The 21097-nt window shown below is 44.6% G+C and overlaps 1 protein-coding gene across 3 annotated transcripts; it reads right to left on the bottom strand.

Moving 5' to 3' along the window:
* Positions 1 to 13695: 13695 nt before the first annotated feature.
* LOC134383164 (glutathione S-transferase Mu 1-like) lies at positions 13696 to 19852 on the bottom strand. Of its 3 annotated transcripts, none has more exons than XM_063104001.1 (8): positions 19714 to 19845; positions 19386 to 19461; positions 18875 to 18939; positions 18489 to 18570; positions 18286 to 18386; positions 17102 to 17197; positions 16905 to 17015; positions 13696 to 14568 (listed from the first exon to the last, which is right to left on the bottom strand). In XM_063104001.1, exons 1-8 carry the CDS (start codon positions 19747 to 19749, stop codon positions 14479 to 14481), a joined length of 657 nt encoding a protein of 218 aa, XP_062960071.1. In that variant the 5' UTR covers positions 19750 to 19845; the 3' UTR covers positions 13696 to 14478. The 3 variants fall into 3 exon arrangements, with proteins under 3 accessions (XP_062960071.1, XP_062960073.1, XP_062960070.1); XM_063104000.1 differs by lacking the exon at positions 13696 to 14568 and adding an exon at positions 15977 to 16475 and having other exon boundaries at positions 19714 to 19852; XM_063104003.1 differs by lacking the exons at positions 13696 to 14568; positions 18875 to 18939 and adding an exon at positions 15971 to 16475 and having other exon boundaries at positions 19714 to 19850.
* Positions 19853 to 21097: the final 1245 nt, after the last annotated feature.

Below are 21097 nucleotides of genomic sequence, written 5' to 3'. Positions count from 1 at the left end.
CCAGTGGAGTTTAAGAAGCTAGAGGTTCATGCCCAAGTCTTGAGAGTGGGTACTAGAAATGGGGAGATCACACAGTTGGAGAGAGCAGATGTTTTAAATGGGACTGGAGCCTCTTTGAAGACCTGGTAAAGGTATCAAGTAAAACTGTGTGGTACTGATGGACTTAACTGAAGTTCAGAAACAGACCTGTGTATATATGGGAATTTAGTGTGATAAAAGTTGTATTTCAAACTGGTGGGCCAGCCAGTAGAGTTGGGACAATTGCTTACTAATTAAAAATAATAGAACCCTATCTCACACTATTCATTAAAATTAGTTTATCTGGAAGTTTAAGTCCCAACATTATACACAAAGCTATTGAAGTATTGATGAAAATGTAAGAGCATTTGTGATAGTAGGGTAGGAAAGGTTTCTTTAAGACATAAAAATAAAAGTCATAAAAGGAAATATTTACCAATTGAGCAGTTCAAATTCTAAAACTTTCCATATAAGGCACAAAAACGAAAAATGACAAATGAGAAGAAAAGGACCAGTATAAAGATAAATCAACTGAGTTTTTGTTAAATGGACAAAAATCTAGGAACAAACAACTTAAAAAATAGAAATATTGATGACCCCAAAAATGTTTAAAAGATGTTTTTAAGCCAAGAAACTGCAAATTACAATGAGAGACAATTTTTCCAACTGTGAGATGAACAAAAATTAAGACGTTTCTCAAGTGTTGTCAGGGCTTGGAGAAGTGAATGCTTTTCCTGCTGGTGAACTTAAAAATTGGTATAGCTATTTATAGCTATATTGGAGGACAATTTGTCAATATCTTTTAAAATTCAAATTATACCCTATGACCCAATAATTCTATAAAAATTCACCCATATAATCCAGACATTTATATGGAACAATAAAAGACCACGCATAGCCAAAGCAATGCTGAGCAAAAAAAATAAAGCTGGAGGCATAACACTACCTGACTTTAAGCTATACTACAAAGCTATAATAACCAAAACAGTATGGTACTGGCATAAAAACAGACACACTGACTAATGGAATAGAATAGAGAATCCAGAAATCAACCCACACACTTACTGCCATCTGATCTTTGACAAAGGCACCAAGCCTATTCACTGGGGAAGGGACTGCCTCTTCAGCAAATGGTGCTGGGATAACTGGATATCCATATGCAGGAGAATGAAACTAGATCCATACCTCTCACTGTATACTAAAATCAACTCAAAATGGATTAAGGATTTAAATATACACCCTGAAATAATAAAACTTCTTAAAGAAAACATAGGAGAAACACTTCAGGAAATAGGACTGGACACAGACTTCATGAATACGACCCCAAAAGCACGGGCAACCAAAGGAAAAATAAACAAATGGGATTATATCAAACTAAAAAGCTTCTGCACAGCAAAAGAAACAATTAACAGAGTTAAAAGACAACCAACAGAGTGGGAGAAAATATTTGCAAAATATACATCTGACAAAGGATTAATATCCAGAATATATAAGGAACTCAAACAACTTTACAAGGAAAAACAAGCAACCCAATTAAAAAATGGGCAAAAGAGCTAAGTAGGCATTTCTCTAAGGAAGATATACAAATGGCCAACAGACATATGAAAAAATGCTCAACACCACTCAGCATCCGGGAAATGCAAATCAAAACCACACTGAGATACCATCTAACCCCAGTTAGGATGGCTAAAATCCAAAAGACTATGAACGATAAATGCTGGCGAGGCTGCAGAGAAAAAGGAACTCTCATACATTGTTGATGGGACTGCAAAATGGTGCAGCCTCTATGGAAAATGGTATGGAGGTTCCTCAAACAATTGCAGATAGATCTACCATATGACCCAGCTATCCCACTGTTGGGAATATACCCAGAGGAATGGAAATCATCAAGTCGAAGGTATACCTGTTCCCCAATGTTTATCGCAGCACTCTTTACAATAGCCAAGAGTTGGAACCAGCCCAAATGCCCATCATCAGATGAGTGGATACAGAAAATGTGGTACATCTACACAATGGAATACTACTCAGCTATAAAAACGAATGAAATACTGCCATTTGCAACAACATGGATGGACCTTGAGAGAATTATATTAAGTGAAACAAGTCAGGCACAGAAAGAGAAATACCACATGTTCTCACTTATTGGTGGGAGCTAAAAATTAATATATAAATTCACACACACACACACACAAAAAAAAAAAACGGGGGGGGGAAGAAGATATAACCACCACAAATATTTGAAGTTGATACGACAAGCAAACAGAAAGGACATTGTTGGGGGGGAGGGGGGGAGAGAGAAGGAAGGGAGGTTTTGGTGATGGGGAGCAATAATCAGCCACAATGTATATCGACAAAATAAAATTGAAAAAAAAAAAAAATTCACCCATATACTCAAAGAGACATAAACTAAGATGTTCATTGTGGCATTGCTTATAATAAGTGGAAACCGTGTAAATGCCCATCTCTACTGTGGAATACCACATGGCAGTTAAAGAGTGAGACAACTGTATGAACTAATGGAAAGATCCCCAGGACACATTGTTGGATTTTAAAATTAGTTTGCAGATTAGTATGTACAGTGTGATATATGTTATGGTTTAAAAAGGAAAACCATGAGGTAAATATTTTCTACAGATATATTTATGTCTGTGAAGGCATAGGAAAGAGTCTGGAGGATACAAACTGCTAACAAGGCTTACTTCAGGCAAATGGGAGGAAGGCCCAGACTCCAGGGTGGAAGTTAAACTGACTTCTGAGATAAGGCTAAGGTTTTCTTTTATAACTGAGAATATATTTGTGTATATCTGCATTACTTGTGTAATAAACATATTTTAAGAAAAGAGAGCAAACTTAAGGGGAACAGACCCCTGTGGAGATTGAATTGGCACCACTCTCCATGCACTGAGCAAAGCCTCTGAGTAGTCTCCATCCTAAGAGGGAGCTGTGGGCCAAATTACTGTTCCCTAAGGACGGAAGCCAAAAATCTCTCTGGTGAAGGACAGAGGGCCCGAGTGACTGGGAGACCTGGTGATGTCAGGAGGGCTTCTTCAGGAGGGATAGTACAGACACAAGATGCTAAACAGACAGTTTAACTGCCACCTTTTGCCAACCCGGTGAGCAGTAGTTAGGTGTCTAGACCAATATCTTGGGCATGGGGAGTCTTTGGCCAGAAGAGGTATAAAAGCTGAGGAGTTTCTCTTCAATCTGGTAACTCTTGACATGAATTTCCATAGTGTTAGGGAGTGGTGTGCCCTAAGGAAGGGCTTTGTGGCTATAAGGGGCGTTAGAGGGATTGAGATGCCTCTGGAAGTAGACAGGTGATACGACCAGAAATCAAAAAGGGAATGTATTATATTTTGCTGTGCAACAAAATTACCACAAATGTGTGCCTAAATGTGTGCCTGAAACAACACACATTATCTCACAGTTTCTGGGCTCAGCTTTACTGGGTCCTCTGCTCAGGGTCTCATCTGAAAGCTGCATTAGTGTGTCAGCCAGGGCTATGACCCATCTAAGGGCTGAAGTGGAGAAGGATCTGCTTCCAAGTTCATGTGACTGTTGATAGAATTTGGTCCCATGTGCCCTGTTGGCCAGAGGGCCTCAGTTTCTGACTGGCTGTCAGCAAGAGGTCACCTTCAGTTCCTGCAACATTGCCACTTGTTTCATCAAAACCAATGAGGAAGTCTGGAAAGAGGGACACTAGAGTCCTACGTAATGTAATCACAGCAGTGACGTCCCATCAGCTTTTCATATTCTGTTAGAAGCAAGTCACAGGTCTGGCCCACACTCAGGGGGCTTACACAGGGCGTAATACCAGGAGAGATGATCAGGGGCACATGTCAGTGTCTGTTTACCACACAGAAGAAGGCAGAAAAACAGAAAATTGGTCCTGCAGTGCTCTGAGGAAGAATCCTGGGAAAGACAGATAATAGGAGAGCACAACATGGTAGGGGATGAGCAACTGCAAGGGAGAAATTTTAAAAGTGCAGGTCTGCAGATGAAATGCATTTCACATGAATTCCAGATGAACAAACTATAGACAAATCACGTGATGTTTTCTAGTTATTGTGTTTGTTAGTGAAAATCCGCTTAACAGTTACCCAAAACCAATGACCTTACTGGCCCAGAAAGCAGGAAGGCCACACAGAGGAAAAGATCCTTTCCCCTGAGAGGTGGTTCCCCAGACCCCAATCAGCCCCTAACTGTCATTCTAACATAGGCCAAGAGAAGAATGCTGTCACAATGGCTGCCTTCAAGGCAGGGACAGGTGGAGAGAGGGTCACCCTCTCATCCCATAGACACAGAGGCACACAAATTTTGAGAAATTGGTATACTAGTGATGGGTTTATGCAAGTCACATCAGTAAAGCTTTATTCAAAAACTTGTGATAGGTGCGTTCAATTCGGTGGAGCAGTTCTCCAAAAGTATTAGGGAAACACATTTGTATTCATCATTGAATACTGAGCAACTGGGTTCAGGCATATCCAGTTCAGAAGGAAATAGCTTATGTGATTAAAGGGAAATTAAATGTCAAGTTGTTTCACTGATATAATGGGTGGGGTAGGGGACACTGATACTTATGTACATGGATCTGCCTTTAAAGCCAGCTTAAGAAAGGCTTATGAGAACACCTGGACTTTGTATAGAAATTGCACATTCCTTATCCTTCAGCTGTAGAACAGGTGGAACAAATGGGCCAGACCAAAAAAGAGGGCCTTAGGGAGTTCAAATGGATAGTGGGGGAGAGGTGAGGAATTGAAATTTACCCAGTGATGTTTCTAATCTACAAATTTGCTCATGTCACTTGTATTAGTCCGTTTCTGTTGCTTATAACAAAATACCTGAAACTGGGTGATTTATACAGAAAATGAAATTTATTGCTCACAGTTTCTGAGGCTGGGAAGTCCAAAGTCCATCTGGTGGTGGCGACAGTGATACGGGGGTCTCACATTACAATATAGTGGAAGCAAAGTGAGCAGAGAGAACCTCCTCTCTCTTCTTTTAAAGCCCTCAGAACCATGCCCTTGACCAACATTTTTAATCCATTCACTATGGCATGGTCCTACAATTTAATCACCTCTTCAAGACCTCACCTTTCAATTACCATAATAGGATTTGCCACCCTCAACAGTTAGAGTGGGGATTAAGCTTCCAATAAATGAAACTTGGGGGATACAATTCAATCAATCCACAGCGTCACTTCCCTGCTTAAATACATTTTTAATTTAATTTAATTTCTGAGGCCACAGGAAAAAGACTATCTCCTCCAACTTATCTTCATAATCTGACCCCCTCTTCCTTTCCACATACATCTTTTGGCTTGTGCCCTCTCCCCTCTGCCCTGAAGCACTAGGTTCAGCCTTTCTGAATTCCCTAGGGAGCAGGACCACATGGGGCTCAGGAACATCGACTCTGGATAGGGCTGCCTTGGGTGCAGATCCTGGCTCTGCCACCAGTAGACATTGGCCTCCTGTGCTCAGTGTGTTCTCTGATAAATGAACCCTCCCTCGCAGGGATACTTTTTTTTTTTTTTTTGGCTGCTGGCTGATACAGGGATCCAAACCCTTGACCTTGGTGTTATAACATTCCTTCACAGGATTGATATGAGAATTAAGTCAATATTTCTAGAGCACTTGGAACAGATCAATGTTACATAAATTTATAAATTATCCAAAAGCACCATGTTCTCTTTTATATTTTCATACTTTTGCACCTGCTGTTCCTTTTGCCTCCTGCTTCCCACCCCACCCCACCCCCTGCTCAAACCCCCTTGGCCTGCCTGATGCCTATTCATTAGAAGTCACATCTGATAACCCCTGCAGAAATCATCAGTGATAGTCACCACAGATTTCTGGGAAAGCTTCACGACCCTCTTGAACGTTAAGTGTATCCTCCTGACTTGCTTCGGCCAATTAAACACGAGTAGAAATTACACACATTTTCCAGGCTTTAAGAACCATCCATAAGTCACTATATCTACCTTCCAACATGGTGCTGGATGACTCTGAGAGCAGCTGAAGCCTCCATCAGTCTAGGTTTCTGACAGACTACAAAGAGCAGAGCACCCTGTTGACCGCATATGGCATGAAGCATAAGTGTGTTAAGCCATTGAGATGTGGTTTATTCTGACCACCTATTCCTCCACTTCCCCCAGGCTAACTTAAATTCACTTATTTTAAATCTCTGTTCCCATAGGAGTCAATGTTTTCCTCAATCAGGGCTTAACACACTGAACTCTAATTGCTTGGTTAGATATCTGTCTCTGCCACTAAACTGTAAGTTGCCTGAGAGCAGGGAGTGTGTCTTAAGCAAATTTTTATATTTAGTGCTTGGATAGAGCCTGGCACAAAGTAGGCACTCAAAACTATGTATTGATTCTTTTCATTCTAGAGAGGATTAGAAGGAGAAAAGAGGAGTTTGCTTCATATAAGAGCTTAATGCCCTCAAGGAACTTTTAAAAATTCCTCTCTGTTCTGGTTGAGAGACAGAACACAGAAAAATGGAATGTCCTGTTCTTAAAACAGGTAGAGATAGTTCAGGTGGAAGTATTTGGAGTCAGGACAGAAGTTCAGGTTCAGGGAGGTCCTGGAAGACCACAAAGAACTCTGAAGCTGGAGAGTGGGCTAAATGATTTCATGGTCTGCCTTGCTCCTTGCTTAGGCCAAAGTGTAATGAAACATTTCTGAAAACTGACAGGGATGGGCTCTTAATGTTCTTAAGGGGTTTTCAATGGAAATAATTACAGGTGACTCACATGTGGGACTTAATTCCAGAAGGAAAGACTAAACGATGTGTGTATATTTGAATTTTAAATAAATAGGTGCTGCTGTGTGGGCTGACTTGGAGGCAGAGGGCCAAGCTTAGGTTATCATAAGGAGGTGTTTTCAGTGGTGCAGAGGAATAGGAATTAAACAAAGAGAATAATGTTTGTCTGGGTAGACATTTGAAGGAAAATTGGAATTATTAGATAGGCCCGTATTTTATTTTCCATGGTACAATGTTTCCAATTACATTAACAGATATTCTTTTTTTTTTTTAAAAGATGACCGGTAAGGGGATCTTAACCCTTGACTTGGTGTTGTCAGCACCACACTCACCCAGTGAGCAACCGGCCATCCCTATATGGGATCCGAACCCGTGGCCTTGGTGTTATCAGCACCACACTCTCCCGAGTGAGCCACAGGCTGGCCCCAACAGATATTCTTTTTGAACTTTAACCAAAACCCTACCTGCTTCCTTCCAAAATTATGTTTCAACTGAAAAGAGAACTAAAGGAAAGTAAGAAATGGAGGGTGGCTGCTGGGCCTTTTGGACAGGACTATGCTTTGGGGGGGATTGTTGGTGCTGTTTCACAAAGTAGAGTCCCTTGGGAGTATGACAAAGGAGTATGACAATCAGCATTTACGGGAAGAGTTGCTGTGGAACCCATCAGGATGGGCCCCTCTCGATCTCTGCTTCCAAGTCTTGAGTTACCAAGTAGCAGCGGCTGGAATGTCTCTATATCTGCCATCAGTAAAGAGTTCACTCATCATGGCACGCAGTTTAGGAAAATGTGGGCTAATAAAGTGGGATGACAGTGAACCCGAGAGTGAGGTCACCAGAGGGATGGAGACAACAGTCAATCCAGGGAGGGACTTCAGGTTGCTCACATCAGTGTTTAGTATCAAAGGCTTACGCCACATCTCTTCAGAATCCTCTAACCGAAGAAGGGCGTTCTATCAGCATTGTAAATAAATGTGAACCAGTTTATCGGCAGCTCTGAGTGAGGCTGTTTGCTGCTGCATTATAGAGCTCACCTAATTTTCTCTTTTTTCTACCTTCCATTCTCTTTACTATTTTTTATAGAGTGACTTGGGGGTCATTGACATTATGCTTTAGTCTGTCATTTTCAAAATAACAGTATGAACACTTCCTGGAGATCCCAAACTTGGAACTGGAAGCAATAGCTGATGACACTCAGACTTGAGGGAAAGAGGGTGAACGTGTTTTCGTTTGTACAAGGGATGGTTGCATTATGTTAGGCAGGAATATGCTGAAGATGCTGGTACATACAGTTAAGAAGCTAAGTCACTAAGGCCACTGTGAAGCCAATATTACCAGCACTTACCTGTCTACCTGAGGCATAGGCCTGTGACCCAGGCTCTGTTCATTGCATACAGTGGTGCAGGACCTCAGTTCTAAAGAAGCAGGCCCTGATTTTTGGTTTTCTTACAAGAACGGTAGTGGTAGAGGCATCAGGATTTTGGAGACAGCAATAGTGAGCCTGGTATCCAGTGCCACATGTCACGGGTCCAGGGGCTCCAGCCTCTGTGACCTGCAATAGCTGTGAAGCCTTCTCTAGAATAATCCCATACGTGATTAGGCATACTTCCTGGCTACCCAGATTCTAAGGCCAACTCCCTGCCCCTCCCAGGGATTCAATAAGCTACGTGATACCTTTAATAAATTCTTTTCCTGTTTTAGGAACAAGGAACCCTAAGTGATATGCCACTCCTTTTACGTTTAGCTGAAGATAAAGATTATGTCTTAAACACTTGAGCCTCTATCCTACCTGCTTTAAACCACCAGCTTAACCCCAAAGTTTCTCCTGATGTGGGTTTAATTAACCTTTATTCCCAGTTTTCGGGGTGTGAGAGAGATGCAGTTATGCACCACAACCCATGACTGGGTATAGCCACACAACTGAATGTCACCAATGGAATGTGAGTGACTGTGACATATGCAACTGCTACCTCACTTGCATAGTGGGAAGTTGCTTCCTTGGCTTGGGCTTCTTCTCTCTCTTTTCCTTCCCATACTCATGATACAGCTTCAACCAAGGAGATGAGGGAGTGCCCTAGGGGATGGCCGAGCCACAAGATGGAAGGAGCCTGCGTCCCTGAATAACTTCATGGAGCAGGGCTGCCCAACAACCTGGACTCTTCCCCATGGAACTGTTATGTGAAAGAAGAGTAAAGTGTTCTCTATAAGCTGCTGTTTTGGGGTCTCTTTCAGCATAATCTTTCTTTATTAATACAATGGTAAAGGGAGAATATTAGGCATAGAAGTTGTAATTAACAAGTGATTACAGATCAACGCAGAAGATACCAGTGCAAGCAGTCATGTTCTCAGAGTGTGTCACATTTTCCCATTCTAGAAAGCAGAAGAGATATGCTGAAAAATATATGAGCACTGTCGTGAGCTCCAAGCAATCCCATGTCTCAGAGCTTCTGCCAGGTCCAGATCATCTTTTTTGATTGCCTCAGTTTGAAGTACATAGGTTATACTTCTACCCCAGAATTTAAAATGTATGTTTTTATCTTCTATAATTTTGACCACAATGTTTAGAAAATTATTTTCATTTGCAACTGTCTTCATTTACCACATCTTCCCTTTTTTCTTTTCTTTTCTTTTTTTTTTTTTAACATTTCTACTTCATCAGACCATAATTTATTCAGGTATCTTATTTGCTAGTACCAGTTTTTGTAACCTGGTTTTGATGTAAAACCTCAGATTCTCATACTGCAACATTTTGGATATGACCAGATGTAACTAATTTCTTTTCCCACTATTATTTTATTTTAATTTTATTTATTTATTTATTTATTTATTTTTAAAGATGACCGATAAGGGGATCTAAACCCTTGACTTGGTGTTGTCAGCACCACACTCACCCAGTGAGTAACCGGTCATCCCTATACGGGATCCGAACCCACGGCCTTGGTGTTATCAGCACCACACTCTCCCGAGTGAGCCACAGGCCGGCCCTAATTAATTTATTTTTAGTTGTACCTATTTGTGGGGTACAGAATGTTGTTTCAATACATGTATATGTTATACAATGAACCACTTAGGGTAGAAAGCATTTCCATCACCTAAACATTTATCTTTTCTTTGTGCCCTCTTCTTTAAGGATTGAGTTATTTTTTTTTCTTTGCTAATCACCTTTTAAATTTCAAATGTAATATTTTAGCATTAATATAGCTATGCCATTTTAATTTGAACTTCTAGATCAAGAATCAGGAAACAACAGCTACCTGTTGTTTTTGTTCTGTTTCGTTTCAAATTACTTTTTATTGTTGTAAAATACACATAACATAAAATTGACCATCTTAACTATTTGAACAGTTCAAAGTGCAACCACCACCACCATCTGTCTCCAGAACACTTTTCATCTTGTCGAACTGGAACTCTATAACCACTAAACAAGAACTTCGCATTCCCCAGCCCCTGACAACCACCATTCCGCCTAAAGACAGATGCAGAGATTCTACTGATATAGGAGGTGCTCAGTTTCCCTGAGCTCCAGTTACAGGACACACCTCTGGGTTTCAAGCAATTCCCCAAGATTTCAGTCTCCTCTTCCAGGCCCTCCCCTACAGGAAAGTTACTGTGGCCAGTTAGACCTATTTTCAGCACCAACAGGGGGAAATGAGACTACAAGGGGCTGGCTTATGCAAATCCAGTGGCTGGGCATGCTCAATAGAGCATATTGAATATTCACGTGATAGGGTCTGAGGGATGAACATGCTCCAGGAAGAGACTGACCCAGCATGTGCAAGCCAGTGTTTCATAACTGGGAGCCACCCCCTTTAACTGAATATGCGTTAGATAGAGACACTATAAAAGCTAAATCCCAACAGAAGGCCAGGTTGCTGCTCACCTTCTTGGAGGTAACCTGCACCTCACTGGCCGAGGTGTGTATACTTTACTTTATATTAAACAAGCAGCTGCTGGTTCTCTTGAGCCAGCCTGCACTTTGTACTGAACTTTATGTTTTTCTTACTTTTGTGTTAGACTTGATGTCTGTACTGAACTTACTTTTGTGTTAAACTTGGAAAGGGCCCTGCTCAGCCTGTGGAGCACGCTGCACTCTGTGGAACTTGTATCTCTTATCTGTTATATTAAACTTGTTCTCATTTTCTACTGTGATCCTACCCTTGAATTCTTTCCTGTGGTGGAGTCAAGAACCTGGTAAGAGGATGGGGAGGTGTAGTGGATTGAATTGTGTCCCTCCCAAAACTCATTGAAGTTTGAATTGTGTCCCCCAAGTTTTATGTATTAGAACTTAGAACTCACTGTGACTTTTAAGAGTGTGGGAAATCCTATTATGGTAATCAAAAGGTGAAGCCTTAAAGAGGTGATTGGATTGTAGGACCATGCAGTAGTGAATAGATTAATAATGGTGGTCAGGGGTGTGGTTCTGAGGGCTTTAAAAGAAGAGGAGAGTCTGTTTTTCTCTCTTGCTCTCTCTGCTTCCACCATCTTGCAATGTGAGACCCCTGAGTCACTGTCACCACCACCAGATGGACTTTGGACTTCCCAGCCTCAGAAACTGTAAACAACAAATGTTTTTCTTTATAAAATACCCAGTTCCATGTATTTTGTTATAAGCAACACGAACGGACTAATACAGGAGGGCTGAGGCCGGCTATTAGGACCCCGGACCCTACCTCAGACATCACTAGCTCTAGATTTTAACAACTCTAAATACATTACATAAGTGGAATAATAAAGTTTTTGTCTTTTGGGGGCTGATTTATTTCACTTAGCATAATGTCCTCAAGGTTCATCTATGTTATAGCATATGTTATAATTTCCTTCCTTTTTAAAAGCTAAATAATATTTCTGTCTATGCATGTACCACATTTTATTTATCCATCTGCCTTTTTTTTTTTTGGTGGCTGACTAGTACAAGGATTGAACCCTGGACCCTGGTGTTATTAGCACCACACTCTAACCAAATGAGCTAAACAGCCAGCCCTATTTATCCTTTATCCATCCGTTGATGGACACTTGGGTTGCTTCCACTTTCTAGCTGTTGTGAATAGTAATGTCACAAACATGGGTCAACAAATATCTCTTCGAGAACTTGCTTTCAATTCTTTGGGTATACGTCCAAAAGTGGAATTGCTGGATCATATGGTAATTCTTAATTTTTTGAGGAAATGTCATACTGGTTTCTACGGTGGTTGTACCATTCTACATTCCACTGAGAGTGCACAAGGATTCCAATTTCTCCACATCTCACCAACACTTGTTATTTTCTGCTTTTTGATACAAGCGATCCTAGTGGGTGTGAGGTGATATCTCATAGTTTTGATTTGCATTTCTCTAAGTGATTATTTGATTTGATTTCTTAGTTATGTTGAGCATCATGTGCTTATTGGATACTTGTATGTCTTCTCTGGAGAAATGTCTTTTCAAGTCCTTTCCCCATATTTTTTTGCAGCTAGCCACTACAGGGATCCGAACCTGGCCCTTGCTGTTATACAGCTGTGCTCAAACCAGCTGAGCTAACCAGCCAGTCCAAACATAATGAAGTCTGGAACTTATTTTTGTTTTTGGTGGCTGGCCAGTACCAGGATCCAAACCCTTGACCTTGCTGTTGCCAACACTGTGCTCTAACAACTGAGCTAACTGGTCGGCCTTCCTCATTTTTGAATCAGGTTGCTTTGTTGTTGTTGCAGCTACCTGTTTTTGTAAACAAAGTTCTGTTGAAACAGTCCCGCCCATTCATGTATGTGTTGTCCATGGCTGCCTTTAGGCTACAATGACAGAGTAATGGTGAAAGAGAACATTTTTGGCCCACAAAGCCTAAAATATTTACTATCAGGCCCTTTACAGAAAATGTTTGCTGACCCCTGTTCTAGATGTATATCTATTTTACTCTGGTTTAATATTTATATTCTGCTTATCTTTTATCGTAGTGTCACTCCTAACTTCTATTACTTCTTTCCTTTTTATTTTTAACTCTCTATGCTCAATAGAGAGCACAGAATATTCTTGAATATTCACGTGATAGGGTCTGACTGATGAACATGCTCCAGGAAGAGACTGACTGAGCATGTGCAAGACAATGTTTCATAACTGGGAGCCACCCCCTTTAACTGAATATTCATTAGATAGAAACACTATAGAAGCCAAATCCCAACAGAAATGTAATAATCTTTTGACTTAACTAATTTTTATCTAACCAGTTTCATAAACTTTAGCTTCACCAAATTATCTTACCACTTTTACCTTTTTTAACTAACCATTTATTTCTTAATGACCTTTAACATTATGCCTGTTGCTCCGTTTTTATTTGACTGGAGAAGTACAGCTGCAGGCAGTGATCATCTGTACAAATGCTCAACAGGACTTTCCTCCAAATCTTAACCATTGTGGGTTGTCTCAAGACTGTGCCTTCCCAATACTTAACTCCACTGTCCAGCCACTGTTGGAGGAACCTGCTCATCAGTTATCTGATGAGTCCTGCTCCTTTGCAGATGACCTGAAATAAAATGCTCACAACACCTTGACCACACAGATGGCTGCACTGTGGCTCAGCAAACTAGGCCTGCCCATCTCAAGCAAGTTATTCAAAGGACATCTAGAGCCTATTGAATGCTTAAGTTAGATAGAGCTACTGACTCATTGTCCAAGACCTGTCCATTTAAGTCTTCTGAATGTTATTCTATATCTTCTTTAGCTAAGAAAACTATATCCAGAGTGCTGTGTCCTAATAATGGCTGGAAAGGTTGGCAGAGTCTTCCCTAGAGATAATTCTTTCAAATTTCCAAATTTATTAAACATTTACTTTATACCAGGCATGGTGATAGATATGAGATTAAGAAGTCCAATAACACATGGATTCTCTCCTCAATGAATTTATGATTGAGTTGGGGTGAAAAACAAGAACAACAACAATTATAATACAGTGAGATATGTTTTATTAGGAAATGCCATGAGAACACAGAGGAAAGATATCAGAGAAAGCTTCCGGGAGAGGATGACAGAAGGTAGTCCACCTGTGGACTACTCAGCCCCCTTCCCCATCAACCCAAAACCTCTCTGAACCATGCATACAGTTCCACATTGCCTACAGGAGGCATTCCATGATGTTGAATGAATGAGGAACCCAGGCACAGAAAGAGCATCCTTCCATAGAAATCCCCATGGGGAGAGACAGAAATAATCAAGACACCTTATAACCTGGCCTGACCACCCACACCCCATGCACACATACCCATCCACCCAGCCTCTGCTGTGGACAACAGAAAACAAAAGAACACCCCCACAACTCCACCAGTCAGCCTTGAGTCCAATGGGCCAGATGGAACAAGATGAGACATAACAGGAGTGCTGCAGACTTGGCTGGAGATCAGATAGGGCTGGCGCAGGGACCACGCTGGTCTTTCAGGGCAGTGCTGGAGAGTGTGGGGTCCAGTCATGATCCTCAAAGCAGAGTCAACCACTGACAGGAAGGACTGTCCGGTTGGATTTAGGGCAGGGAACAGTAAACTTAGGAGGAGGACTTTGCGAACAAAAGTAGAAAGCTTAAGCTTTAAAGAGCCTGAATAGGAGAGGGGGGTCCATTTAACAGAAAGCAAGCCAATAAGGCCTGCAGAAGAAAAAGGAATGAGAAGGCGGAGCCTGGGGTGCAGGGAGTGTTGCTGTTCTCCAGACTCCAGGCAGCAGGCACTCCCTCTCATGGCCCTACTTGTTGCCCCACAGGGCCAACTTTGCATACACAGGTCTTGCAAGGAAGCGACTGGACTTCATGTAGGCAGAGATCTTCTTCAGGCCCTGAGGGTAGCAAAAAGAAAGCCTCAGCGCAGGGTCTGGAAGTATAGCAGGTCAGGACCCTGACAACAGCCTTTACACGTGGGTCACACGTTAGATCTATGCATAGTCCACCGAGACTCCATAGCTCTGATGAGTTAACTCTTCCAATTTCCTTCAACTAATGTCATACCACTAAAAATTACAATATGAGTTTTAAAAAATCCACCCAACTACCTGCAAGATAGGCTCTACTATTGCCATGCAACAGAAGAGAAACTGAGGTACACAGAGTTAAGCGACACCCTCAGGCTCACACAGCTAGTAAGTGGGACAGGGCTGGAAAGCAGCCTGGCTTTGTCTCTCTCTCCGGTTTTGTGCTCTTTCTGCTGTAGTCCCCTCCTCCACCCCCACAGATGGCCCTGTCACTCCATGCCTGCACAAACATTCTCCATTCTCACAGGGAGGCTCCTGGCTTGCCAGGGCTTGCACAGAGAGGAGGGACCTCAAGCAAGACAAAAGGGCTCAGATGAAGCCTCTACAGCTTGGAAGAAAGCCTGGATCTCACCCAGTGACTCAGCAAAACTTAGACCACGCAGGACCCAGCTGCAGCCCTCACGGCTTACTCCGCTCCCACCCCAACCACAGCCATTCCAGCTCTTGCAACATCCCCAAGGCCATTCAGCCTGTACCAGAACCAGGGCTGATGAGAACTAGCTCAGAAAGCAGATCTCATGCTCGGGAGTGGGAAAGGAAAACACATATTAGGCTGAAAACCTAATTGGACCAATGCCTCAAATTCTCAAATCTGTCATAAAGTACATTTTGTTGCTCTCAAACAAGTTGAGTATGGGTGAAAGATGACTAGCTGTGAGGTGAGGTCCAGACTGTGCTCCCCAGTACCCAGATGGTAACACATGCACCTCACAGCCTACTATGTCTGCAGTTGTCTCACTACACTCAGTTCCACGATCGAGGGTCATCTTTGCATGTAGCACTGTGCCTGACACCATGCCTCATACACAGGACAGATCAGTTAACATGTGCTAAAATAAATGTGCTAGTCCATCTCACAGAGAGAACACTTGGGAAACCAAAACGGAGAGGGAGGGAAGAAATGTGCCCCCATCAAGCACTTCAAGATAAACCCCTTCAGCAGGGGCACCCACGTGTGTACTCAAATCCAGCACCAACTATACTCCTGGGATCTCAGAACTACCCCAGACAGATAGCTGACCGGGGAAAGCGTTTTGGACATCAGGCATGAACAATCTCTCTGTCTTTGGTCCTTATTGTCCATCCTACCTATGAAAGTTGCCAGAATCAAAACACAGTTGCTTGTTTATTTTTTTTATTTTTTTATTTTTATTTATTTATTTTTTAAAGATGACCGGTAAGGGGATCTTAACCCTTGACTTGGTGTTGTCAGCACCACGGTCAGCCAGTGAGCGAACCGGCCATCCATATATGGGATCCGAACCCGGGGCCTTGGTGTTATCAGCACCGCACTCTCCCGAGTGAGCCACGGGCCGGCCCCCACAGTTGCTTGTTTAAAAAAACCCTATGAACACAGCTGGGGAAGGCCATAAAGGGAGGGTTCTTATGTACAAATGCCTGATAAAACTGATCACAGAGGACTGTGCAAAATAACATCCTGCACAGAGGCCACCGCAATCTTACACAAAAAATACTTCTGCAAGGACATCTGCCAAGCAACTGTCTGTTCAGCCTTGGAATGGCATCAACCTTCTTCCTGATCCTTGAGGCCCAGCATATTACCCCAAAACAATTAGGTATTTTGCCATCACTTCTCCTTTAAAACCCTTTGCCCTGTGCTTCTTGAATATGCACATATGGCGTGTAGATTCCCACTGCAATCTTCTATTCCACGTTAAACTCATTCTTCTCTGAGAGCCTCTCTCTGATTGTATCTAGTTAACAGACAAGACTTGTGTCAGTCCTACTAACACGAGCTGCATACGCCCTCCTGATGTTCTGCCTCCTCCAGTGTCCTCAGCTGTGAAACCCAGGCTGCAAAAGGGCCTGAGGCTTTTCCTCTTGGCTGTTTCCCATAGAAGCCAGAGGCTGACAGGCAGCCCAGCACAGCTTCCACTGGCTCTGGGACCTTCAGCAAAGGACTTGCCCTCTACAGTCTCAGTTTCCTCATCTGTACAAATTGGGAATGATAATTCCATCAACCTTGTTGAAATGTTGTAAATATTAAACCTGACACAATGGATGTAAGATGCTGAGCACAACATGAAGCCAGTGCTTAATAAATGCTAGTTACTCATTATTTCAGCTCAGGGCAAAGAGAGAAGGAAAAGAGTTCCAAGAGGAAGGAAGGTCAGGGGCATCACCTCAAAGTGGGACATGAAGTCCTTCAGGTTTGGAAATGCGTCCAGACACTTGGGCTCAAACATACGGTTCTGGTCAAGGATATCATAAGCCAGGAAATCCACAAAGGTGATCTGCAAAAGGCCAAGGACACATGGGCTGGAAGCCCATAATCTAGGAAGAATGACAACTAACCATCCTCATCTCCCTCCCCCTTTACCTTGTCCCCTGCAAACCATGGCCGCTTCCCTAGGAACTGTGAGAAGAGCTTCATCTTTTCAGGGAGTCCCTCCACATACTCTGGCTTCAGTTTCTCCTGCAACAAAAAACAGCTGTCACACACAAACCCTCACACACAAACTCCCTAGGCAGAGACACGGCCTCCCCGGGGCTGTGCATGGCCCCAGCTGGCCACCACTGAGCTGCCGTCCTTCCCCCGACTGGGACTTTGTCAGTGTCCAGGCTTCCATTTATTACATCAGCATTTATTAGACTCCTACTGGACACCAGACCCCATCAGAGGCAATGAAAAGGCAAAGAGGAATATGACACTGTCCCTGAATCTGTCACCTCTGATCTTCAAACAACCCTCCTATGGGTCAGACCCAGCAATAGCCTGCATACTGGGCACACTCTGTACTTAGACACTGGGGAGAATCAAAGATGCAAAGAACTAAAGAGCTCAGGGAAAGAAGTTGTAAATTCTACCCAGTGGGATGCCAGAAGAATGGAATAGACATTTGAATAGTTTCTGGAAAGATGAGGTTTGCAGAAGCTGGAAAAAAGGAGGGAGAGGAATGAAGGCCTTTTGGCCAATCCTGTGTTGCCGATTCTGGAAATATGCTGACTGCTGTGGGTGTCATGGAGACAGCACTGGGAAAACAGTCGGACGGAATTCCAAACTCGAGGGTGCCATTACCATCCCCCCTCATGTATTACTTTTCCTCATAGCTTGAGTCTGTGTATTCCAAGAACAGGTGGACGGCATGAACCAGCTGTGAGGGATGGCCAATGGCAGAGGTCAGAGGTCAAAGATGCAGGGGATTTTGAAACCATGACTTTACTATACAGATGGTGGAGACTGATTTAGACTTACCTTTTGATATAGTTTACTGTTATCAGGGTCACTGGTGGCTGGAGGCAGAGTCTGAACACGTGACTTTACTGTCTACAAACTGAATTACTACCCTGTAGATTCTGGACTGTATCCTAAGATAGGTGGGAATTAATCTACAGTTTTCACTAAATAGATTTTGGAGTTATGAGAATCACTCTGATGTTAGTATAGGAAACAGCATGGAGGATGAGTAGCACTAAAAAGTTCAAATCCTGAACAGGACCAGTATAGATGGGAATGCAAGCTGACCTAAACCACACCTGGCCCAGCCCAGTGGGAAAACTCACAAAGTCAGGGCTGTAGCAGACCGTGGCCAGCTGCATGCGGGTGTCCATAAGCTGGTTCTCCAAAATATCCACGCGGATCTTCTCTTCTTCTGTCTCTCCATCTGCCACCCACACAACAGAGACTCACACTCAGCATCTCACCCCAGCCGAGCCCACGGGGTTGAGCACCATCACCCCCACACCATGCAGACAGCCTTACTCACACAGGTTGTGCTTGCGGGCAATGTAGCGCAGGATGGCGTTGCTCTGGGTGATCCTGTGAGCCCCATCAATTAAGTAGGGCAGCTGCATGGGCAACCCCTGAAGGTCAGTGGGGCTGCCAGGCTCCCCTGCACCCCCCTTCCTGAGAGAGGACAGGCAGAAGACCTGGCACTCACTGTGCCTGGCCCATGGTGGCCCTAAATAAGTATACTTTAAAAATAGTGAAGGAGCTGGGACACTGAACATCATGGAAAGGCAGTGTAGAGAACCAGGAATGAGAATGGTGGAGCAGAAGGCACCTGACCCTAAGACCTCCAAGCTGAGGAAAGGAGATGGAGGCAGACACGCCTTCCACTTGCCCCCACAACCGCCCCATCCCTGCACCTACATTGGGGAAGTCCAAGCCCAGCTTGAATTTCTCATTCAGCCACTGGCTTCTGTCATAGTCAGGAGCTGTGGTGGAGAAGATGAACTGAAAACAAACCTCCCCAGAGCCCAACCCTCCCTTCCCAGGGACCTTCCCAAGAAGTCAGTGGCAAGACCCCCAGAGGCAGCGGATCTAGAATCCAAACCACTGAGTCTCACATTCCGAGGTCTGTGGGGAATGGAATGCTTGTAAGGGCTCTCAACTCTACATGACTAAGGCTCACAAGAGGTTTAGGTAAGCGCTAAGGGGAACCCAGCCCACCCAATTATTGGTACAGGGGTGCCCGGCAATCCCCTCCCAGCGTCCTGACTTGGAAGGCCAAAGTGCACCCTGGAAGGTCTGAGGGGACGGGCAGGCTGCAGCCTCAGCTGGTGGAGGCCTGCAGAGGGGAGCAACACGTGGCCAGGCATGGGCTGCTTGGTACCAACTCAGCACGAGTTGGGCAGAGGTCCGCACACCAGGGTGCCATTACCGTCCCCCATCGTGTACTTCTTTTCCTCATAGCTGGAGTCTGTGTATTCCAGGAGCAGGCGGATGGCGTGAGCCAGCTGGAGAGACGGCCCGCGGCACATCAGAGGTGGAGGGGCCCCGACCGCGTGGCTTTATCTCCTCCACGCGAGCCCCCCACCCTCCACCTACACGCACGCACAGGCGCGCACACGGGAGAGCTCCCGAGAGGGACAGGCAGAAGGTCCCGGCAGGCCCGAAGAGGACCCATCCCCTGGAACTGGTCCCCCAGCTGCTCAGAACTTCCCCGCCCCGCGGCCCCGTCCCACCGTCCCAGGCCGACCCCTACTCACCCCGCGGATATCCCAGTAACCCAATGTCATGGGCATGGTGCTGCGTGCTGTGGACTCGGCAGACAGGTCTCAGCGGCGCTGGGCTGGGACTTTCAGGGAGTGCCCTGGGCGGAGAGGGGCGGCCCGGATGGGGCCCCATGCCCGCCCCCACGCCCGCCCCACCTCCCCCGAGGCCCGCCCCGCCCCCACGCCCTTCCCGCTGGCCCCGGGGCCTGCCCGGCTCTCTCGGCCCTCCCCGTCCCGCCCCCGAGGTCCGCCAAGGCGGAGGGTGGGGAGTGCAGCTCCGGGATCCCGCCCCGCAGGAGCGAGGAAGATTCTCTTCAGCCGCCCAGCCCCGAGGGTTGGGGAGCGAGGTCTGCGCGCCCAGAAGCCCAAGGCAGGGCTCGGTCTCGCCTGCTTCCCCAGCCCAGCGGCTCCTCGCCCCTCCACAGACCTCTGCTGGGTCCCCAGATTTGCCAGTGCAGCTCCCTCTGGCCTGAAATGTGGTGTTAGTATTTTCTTAGGGACCTTGGGGGACTGAGCCCTTGGGCAACTGGCTAAGGATTATATAAATCAGCTAATTAGTATTTGCGCACAACCTGTGAATGTAAACCGAAGAACCAGACACAGCAAGGTGGTAGGGTATCCTGAGGTGCTGCCCTAGAAATTTCCTACTAAGGTAGGTGGACCTCACACTGACCAGGACGGTGACCGTGAGTGCAGTCCTCACGGAGGGAATGTGAGCAGTCATGGAAGAACATGCACCACAAGAGGCCAGACACCTGTCCTGCTGTGATGGGAGGACACAGGGTGATGTCCACAGAGGAGCCAGGAGGATTCCCAACAGGATAACGGGAATGGTGGGCCAAGCCAGAGCCTCTGCTGTCTAGGTCCACAGAGTCTACCCCTAGCCCTGGGCAATGACCCATTTGTGCTATTGGGTTTGACAGGGTGACTCACCCGGCCTTTGAAGTCACTCTGTGATCTGCAGCTCTGGTACAACCTCCGCAAGACCAATGTACAACCTGCGAACTCTCTTTGAAGGCAGAACATGATTTCAAAACTAAGCCATGCAATAAATAGGCCTGTGGCTGATTTTGCCTATTCAACACATTACAGAGAGAATGGATATACGAAAACAATGGAGTAAAACTTTCGAAAGAAATGGGGCTTACAAGTTAAAGGACAACATTGTTGCACTAGAGAAAAATAAGTTTTGGAAATTAGCTAACACTGTTAGGACTGCAGAAGATGAACCCAGTATATCAAGGTTATCAAAAACAAGGAAAGACACAAAATGTCACAAACTAGAAGAGACTAAGGAAAGAGGATGACTAAATGCAATGTGGAATCCTGAACTGGATTCTGGAACCGAAGAAGGACATTAGTGTTTCCAACTGCCAGG

This window comes from Cynocephalus volans, chromosome 8 (genome assembly GCF_027409185.1).
Source record: "Cynocephalus volans isolate mCynVol1 chromosome 8, mCynVol1.pri, whole genome shotgun sequence".
NCBI classification, from domain to species: domain Eukaryota; kingdom Metazoa; phylum Chordata; class Mammalia; order Dermoptera; family Cynocephalidae; genus Cynocephalus; species Cynocephalus volans.
Note: the sequence above shows the minus strand (reverse complement) of the source record. Positions and strands in the feature narration are given on the sequence as shown.

What these genes read in the sequence shown, in the direction of transcription:
- LOC134383164 (XM_063104000.1), bottom strand. Translation starts at nt 19,749, where the DNA reads ATGCCCATGACATTGGGTTACTGGGATATCCGCGGG. An exon ending in GTTACTGGGATATCCGCGGG is followed by an intron (nt 19,462 to 19,713) that starts GTGAGTAGGGGT and finishes CCGTCTCTCCAG; the next exon opens with CTGGCTCACGCCATCCGCCT. An exon ending in TGGGCTTGGACTTCCCCAAT is followed by an intron (nt 18,571 to 18,874) that starts GTAGGTGCAGGG and finishes TTGCCCATGCAG; the next exon opens with CTGCCCTACTTAATTGATGG.